Source organism: Enoplosus armatus, chromosome 7 (assembly GCF_043641665.1).
Source record: "Enoplosus armatus isolate fEnoArm2 chromosome 7, fEnoArm2.hap1, whole genome shotgun sequence".
Lineage (NCBI taxonomy): Eukaryota > Metazoa > Chordata > Actinopteri > Centrarchiformes > Enoplosidae > Enoplosus > Enoplosus armatus.
The window spans coordinates 10,220,522-10,227,942 of NC_092186.1; the positions used below are offsets into that span (position 1 = coordinate 10,220,522).

The following is a 7,421-nucleotide window of genomic DNA, read 5'->3' on the forward strand; positions in this document are numbered from 1 at the left end:
ATGAGTTATAAACGCACACAGCAAGACCTCTGGTGCACACCACAGACATTTTTAGCCAGCGGAATTATTATTGTAATAAAGTCGCACAACAGGGAGCACATCAGGGAGGAAAATGAGAGTGTTGAGCCACACTGTCACTGACACATTCATGACTGGGCTCTGTGCGTCTGCCAGAAAATGGAGCTGACAGAAAATATAGTGAGTGACTGCTCTCACCGCTAAGGAATAAAGAAAACACACACACACACACACACAAAGCTAGAAAAACACATTTTTCTTGAGTCAATGGTGCATTTTAGGTCGTGAACCTTCCTCTGGCGCCTTACTAACCGTTTCTTTTTAGTCCCATTGCGTCAGTAACAGACGAACCTGTCTGTGCGCAGGCCAGGAGTGGAGAGAAATGCTGATGGAGACGTCTTAATGCCGGGACTGCCACCAATTGTAATTGCTGTGCCCTTCATGTGTGTTCTACTTGCTGGAACTCTATTTGGGTTAAAAAAAAAAGGGGGGGGGGTACAAATTGTGAAAGGGAGTTTCTGTTGCATGACATCACTGGAATAAGTGTCTATATGTATCCAAAGGCCACAACTCACAACAAGTGTGACTGAGTTTTACAGTAACGCTTGTTAAGAGACATGGAAGAGGATTATTGGTAGTAATGAATACGAGACCATTTATGATATTAGCTGCTGAAAGAAACTCTCAACACACATCCACTTTTACATGATTACAAAATTCTTTCACTGGAAATGAGTGGAAGCTTTATACTCATAAAAGGTGTCCTGTATTGCTGTGTCCAATACACCATCAGTTGGGACCTCAAAAGTATAAACATACCACAAGTGATAATTAGAATCATGATGATAGTCTTCACTTTTCACTAATTTGTACTATTAACTTTGTGTATGTTGACCATTTGAATTACAATTAGAAATCACTAGATTAGCACTGCATTTTGCATATACTGTATGACTCCAAAACACAAAGGATTTGTTTCTGGCTGCATGTGAATTCATCCCCTCATTACAATTATAGTTTGCAAATTAAGATGTTGTATCATTATTTCACTCTGTAATATTTCCATCAGAAATAATAATATCTACTTCAAGAATCTATAAAATGATCAATAGTCCAATCGCTTTTATACTGCAGTAATCAACTATGCTGGTTAGTCCTATACCATCTGCTGAGGAAAGCAACATTTTGTTATTATATATTGCATATTTGCTACTGTCTTGTGCGTTATTAAGGTCAGCAGTGAGCTTACAGCTCTCCACGTTCAGTGTCTGTGATGAGTCTCTACCTGGAATGCAAGAAAAACCCTGAAACTATTTAATGAGGTCATGTCCTCTTCAGACAATCCTCTTGATATCATCCTGAGTTCGCAGCAGTCAAAGCAGAGACGGTCTGTGAAAATGACAGATAAGGCTTAGGAATGTTTCAGATGGCTTGGGTTTGTGGAACAAGTCCGCTACGGCGGTCCCACGAAGCGCTGAGGGAGGAAGCAGTCGCACTTTGAGGTTGTTCAACTCTTCTGATCTGCAGGAAAAGGCTGTAAGGAGAGACGGCCGGCGTGTTTCACGTACACGTTGCCGTCCTCCAGCTTGACTTCATACACTTGTTGCTGTAGAAATCAAAACAAAGGATACAAAGACATTAGATCTGGAAGAAACACACCATCATGAGCTACTGTGAAGAAGAAGTCACACAGCACCTTAATGTGCCAAAGTACAAGTGACCTTACAGTGAATTTAATGTCACTTTTCACAAGTTAAAAATTAGAAAAACCTATGAAAACTATGGCTTAAGTGACATCAGAATATTTGTTGTTATGTTTCTTCTATTGCTTGTTAGTTGACATCACAGTGATGTACAAGCGGAACAACAGTTTATGAAAATGATTAATGGAAAAGAGGACGAGATGTTTATGGAAAGTGAAGCTCTTATTTGGACCGTTGACGCGTGCATCCAAACAACAGAACAAGGGAAGAAAAGATGTTTGACAGAGCAAAAAGTTTTAACTCTGAATGGTGAGCTTTGATTTCTCGTGCCGTGTCAATCAGTGGAATTCCTTACATCTAATAGAAGTGGATGATTTGTCTACATATCTCTGTAACTGTTAATGTCACCTCCCAGGTGCAGTCAGATAGTGAAGCTTCCATATGATGTATCTGGAGGAGTGACACATGTTTAATGATGATATATTGGGCATCTTTTGAGGAGTCATTTGTAGGTCTTGTTAATGTTTTTCACTACTATATGTTACAACTTGTATTAATTATTTGCCCACTGAGGACAAGAAGACCTTTCGCTGCTGAAACAGGAAGGACACATTTCATCACTGACCTGTAAGGAGGTCCCTGACTTCCCAGTCCTGAGGTCAAAGTCATAGTCGTGCCAGGGGCAGAAGACCTGCAGGACTCCATCAGCCTCCTCGATGTCCCCCTCACACAGGGGACCGCCTGGGAGACACAGGAAACAGTTAATCACATATTCTCCCTCTCAAAAACAAATGACTTGTGCATGTCTCCCTTCTAGGAAAATGTGACTGTGAGGCTTGCATAACATGGCGTGAAACTGATAAACCTGCCTGGATAAATGAACCAGATCCTCATGTTTTGTTGTAGCTACAGCTAAAGTCTGTGTATGTAGTACATTCTCCATATTGCGCTGAAAACACTTATTATTATTATATTCTAAATGGGATAATGTGCGTAAGTCTGCCTTTAGTGATAGATAAAGGGTTAATGTACGCGAGTGTGAATTTGGATGTTGCGGCTTTACCGGAATGTGCACAGCGAGCATCCATAGCGAAAAACTCCCCTTTCACGTAGAAGAGGCAGACATCAGAGTCGTAGCCGAGGGAGGAGTACATGAGACGGCAGCGCTTGCTGGAAAGCCCCGAGGCCGGGCCTATGAGTCTCCATGAAACGCCGTCCGTGTTTCCCTCTTCATCTCCGGAGCCAGAAGCCATAAAGACCGGCGAAATGAACTGCTTTTCTAATTTACACTACTACACAGCTCCTATTTCCCGCCGGTGCTAAAAGGGTTTGGCAGTTCGCTCTGTGGAAATAGTCCATATTAACCACCAGGCCGGCTGGTGCGACGGTCAGCCGTGCGGACTCAGCTGCCTCCATCCGGGCTGCAGCCGGCCAGCCGGGACACCGTCACACGGAGGCACGCGGTGTGCTCCAGCACGGCCGCATTTCATATGAGCTGCACGTGAATGAGTGTTTGTCACAGATGATAAAATGAGCAGCGCAGGCATTCACAAAGCCACACATTCAATTATGCTGCTGGTTTATCACTTTCAAATACACAGCTGCTCTAAAAATAAAGCTCAAGCAGCAGAACAAGCCTGCAAACAATGGCCTTTACATGTTAAACCATAGCTTAATGTGGGGACTGCTGCTCAAGTACAAGCTTCATTATGAGGGGACCCAGACAAACCTTTCCTGTTCTTTGATTAGGGTCAGTCTGTGACATTTATGCTCAAACAATGCAATTCTGCAAATATACCCATTCTCTAGGCGTCCTCTGTGGCCCTGTTGACTTTATTGAGAACACTTAAAAATACAGAGTATTGGACTTGTTCCCAAACAGTTTGGTCAATGTGGAACATTACTTTTTATGTACTGTGCAAATAGTTCAAAACCATTTCTCAATTATCAGTTCTAAAGCGTGTTATTGTTCTTTCATGGCAGACTCCGTGTTGCACTGTGCTCCAGACAGGTATTTGGCAGATTTCTTCAGGTTTTTCCACAGTGCAGTTTCTTAGCATTATTACAAATTGTTTGCAAACTCTGTGTCTCCTTTTAGTTGTTGAGCTTTCGTGTCAACTGCGTGATGTTGTCTCTCACTGCAAAACAAAGTCCATTTTAGTCAGCTGTGCTTTATCAAATAAAAGTTGATAGAGCGGGTAAAACATAACCTTGGAAAGATACATCTTAAAACAGGATGTTCAACTTCTGTCAGATTAATCTCAATAAGACCTTTTATATTTGCAATGAAGTCGGCCATCTGTGTATGATCAAAGATTAATGATTCATAATTATCACCAGTATATAAAACTGACCTTTCCAGTAGAATTGAAGTTGAGATTTGTGCCACCTACAAATTTGTCCAATTGGCAAATTGCGAAAAACAAAAAAACATAAATGATGATCTGTATTTCTTCAACTTTTATTCACTTTGTCTCCATTGCTTTATTGTGCCAGCAATAATCCTGCTGGCAGTTTAGCCTACAAGTAATGTGAGTTACTGTCTAGACTGGAGTGATGCATAACAGAGGCCACTTGTTCGGATTCCTGACTTTTTAGAAACTGACTCATGTAAAGGCTGCCGCATAAGCGCAGGGGAGAGCAGTAATGCTGTGAAAACGTGTCATGGGCAGGAAGAAAGAATGCGTACTGCGTCTTGTCAGAAGTTGGATCTCAGCGAAAGTAGATGTGAAGTAAAATCAGTGAGTGACCGAATTCTCAAATATGTTGTGGGCTAAGCTGACAGCCTTAGCAGACTGACAGGAAGGTTATCATTATAACTCAGTCTACATGCATCTCCATCTGTGACCTATAAAAGGTTGATATGTAGATGTATTAAGTGTGGATGCTGGAGCCACAAAATACTTGTACATGGCAACAGTTTGGATTTAAATATAAATGTCATGGACTAGCATGTCTTGTAATAGTATTTCATGAGAAATGTGAAGAGTCTGGCGATTAGACCCCATCGTGTCAGCATCATATTTGGACAGTGGACTTCTGACAGTGGACTTCTGATGAGCTCAAGCCGCACACTGGATGTGATGAACTGGAGACGATTGGGGTGGATGAGAGTTGCAGCAAGAGGAGAAGAGATTTAAAGTTTGACAGCAGCAATATGATTGCAAAATCTGGATAAGTGAGAGAGTAAATGGCCATAATCAGCTGATGAGAGAAACAGGCAGAGAGAGAGAGGGATGTGATGAATGAGGCATAAAGATTGAACATACGCTGAGCTTCGTATTTGTGTTGTTTTTGCAGAGATTTACCATTGTCATCATCACTGCTAGGACACTGGTTCTGCCTTGGCCAATACTCAGCATCACTTCGTAATAATTTTCTAAGTCATTACTTCCATATACAGTATGCTTTCAGTGTGTATTATCCCAAAACATCTGCCGTTAGGAAATAAAAAAAATCTACTACTACTAAAATGTACTAACCAAATAGTAATGTTCAGACTGGTAGAGAACCAAATTAGCTTAGCATGATTTATTATTAGTGATTGACAAATGACAACTATTGAAACTGTAAAATTAAATAATTCCTGACTGTCAGTTAACTTCAGCAAGGGTTTAAACACAGCTGGAAATATTTTGGCATGCTGATCAGCACAGGTAGGCTTGACTCATGCAGCCTCCACTCATACAGCAGGGTTTGATTGGAAAATCCCCAAAGGTGTTTATTTTCAACAATGCTGCCAAGTATTACTTATTAAAGGGTGCGGTTCTGAGGTTAGGAAATAGGCCCTAGAGGACTTCAGCCAAAAAGCTGTACAGTGAAGTGGACAGTCTGCAGGTTTGAGGTGGCACTGACAAACTGACAGTCATTACCAGCAGCTCTGCTTTGGCATGCTGAGGTGAGAAAACTGCGAGGCACACGCTGTGAATCAAATTAAATGAGCTCCAAACTATGTGAGTTTTTTGAGAGAGAAAAAAAAAGTTGCAGAAATCAAAATGATGTATTGTGGAAAATTTGAATCAGTAGGCTGGATGGGATTAATAAACAAAAGGTGCAGACAGTGAGAATCAGGCCAAAATGATCACGGGAGGATAGTGCTGGCCATAAATTTCTTCGACTTCTCGTTGCAGCACTCCGACCACTGGACAGTGTAGCTATTTGCATGAGGCAAAATTTGGTGCACAGAAAGTCTGGCTCAGAAGAGATATTAGACTGTGAATGGAGCCCAAACTCATCCATCATTAGCCTCGTCTTGTCTACAACCCAGCAACCACCCTCAAAAGCCTCCTAACTCATCTGCCATGGATGGATGGAAGACCAGACTCTCCAGCCAATGCGGTTTAAGCAAATGCTTTAGCCAAGCACAAAACACCCCTACCTGCTTGCTTTGCTCCTTGTTCTAATAGATCTCATCATTCAAGTGCTCGTTGTTTAATGTTTAATGTTTTAATATAAGGATAACACTATTGTTTACTTGAACCTCGATGTCCTCTGGAACTGTGGACCACGAATAGCCATAATGTCGTTATGTCACTTCAAATGCAAATCCAGACTCCAGGCTTTGATGTTTAGTGGACAGGAAACTGAACCCACAACTGAGTCCTCGGCCCAGTCCCAATGTCTGCCCTCACAGACCTGCATTCCCAATAAGCCCCGAGGCTCTGCGCTGTCCCACTGTGAAAACGATAAGTGGTTGAGGGCCCTTTCATAAATGTTTAAGCTCTTTATGCACACTTTATATAAGCCTGCAACTCTGCTGACTTTGCTTAAGGGAATTACCCACAATTCATAGCGTTCTAATGTTACAAATGAGAATAACAAGAAGTCCAACATCATCACGAATTCTGTTGATTTGTATTCATCTGATCTGATTAAACAACATTGCTAATAACTACATTACTATTATTAGATCGGAAAGTGAGCAACACACACTCCCTTTAAATAAACTACATGTGAATAATAATAATGATAATTAAACAAACAAGATATACAGTAACGTGTTAGTGCGCTTTAGACGTGCTCATAGGCAGATTTTGTTACCGTCACACAGAGCGAGGCTAGCTGTTTCCCCCTGTTTCCAGTCTTTGTGCTAAGCTAAGCTAATCGGCTGCTGGTGGTAGCTTCATATTTACCATACTGACTTGAGAGTAGGGCTGTGTGATATGATGATGTATATCATGTGAAGATAGAAAAAACATCTTTTGTTACATATTATGATCATATATATAGTTTATTTCGGTGTGTTGGAAATCACTCTCTTTACGGCATTATTTTTTGTCATTTGGACAATGCTTTGTGTCCTTCCGCATGGCACAGATGCAGGCAGGAAATTTGCACGAAGGCAACAAACAAACATGGAGGTGAGTGAACGTGACACAGAACAGGGTAATTCTGAACAGAGAGTGGTATCTATCTTCTCATTTAACCCTTGTCAAGAAAACTAATATTTCTTTAAATATTCCGTTAATCAAAGTTTGAAAAGTTTCAGTGCTTTGGACTTGGACTGGTTGACATTTGAACTGGGCCTCTTGTACTGCAGCAGGACTCCCTCCCCCCAAAAATAATATCAGATCCTAAGAGAGAGAACACTGATTAAGGTCAACCACAGTCCATACCAAGTCTTAAGTCCAGGGGGTGGACAATACAATAAAAATACCAAATAATAAGAAACCAGCCTGAACTCTCTTGTGAAGGAAGCCA

At 41.3% G+C, this 7,421-nt stretch overlaps 1 protein-coding gene across 1 annotated transcript; it reads right to left on the reverse strand.

The window, feature by feature from the left end:
- Window positions 1–1,525: 1,525 nt before the first annotated feature.
- Window positions 1,526–2,974, reverse strand: LOC139287725 (Rieske domain-containing protein). The gene is made up of 3 exons (XM_070908891.1): window positions 2,785–2,974; window positions 2,347–2,462; window positions 1,526–1,624 (listed from the first exon to the last, which is right to left on the reverse strand). The coding sequence occupies exons 1-3, from the start codon at window positions 2,972–2,974 to the stop codon at window positions 1,526–1,528; spliced, it is 405 nt and encodes a 134-aa protein (XP_070764992.1).
- Window positions 2,975–7,421: the final 4,447 nt, after the last annotated feature.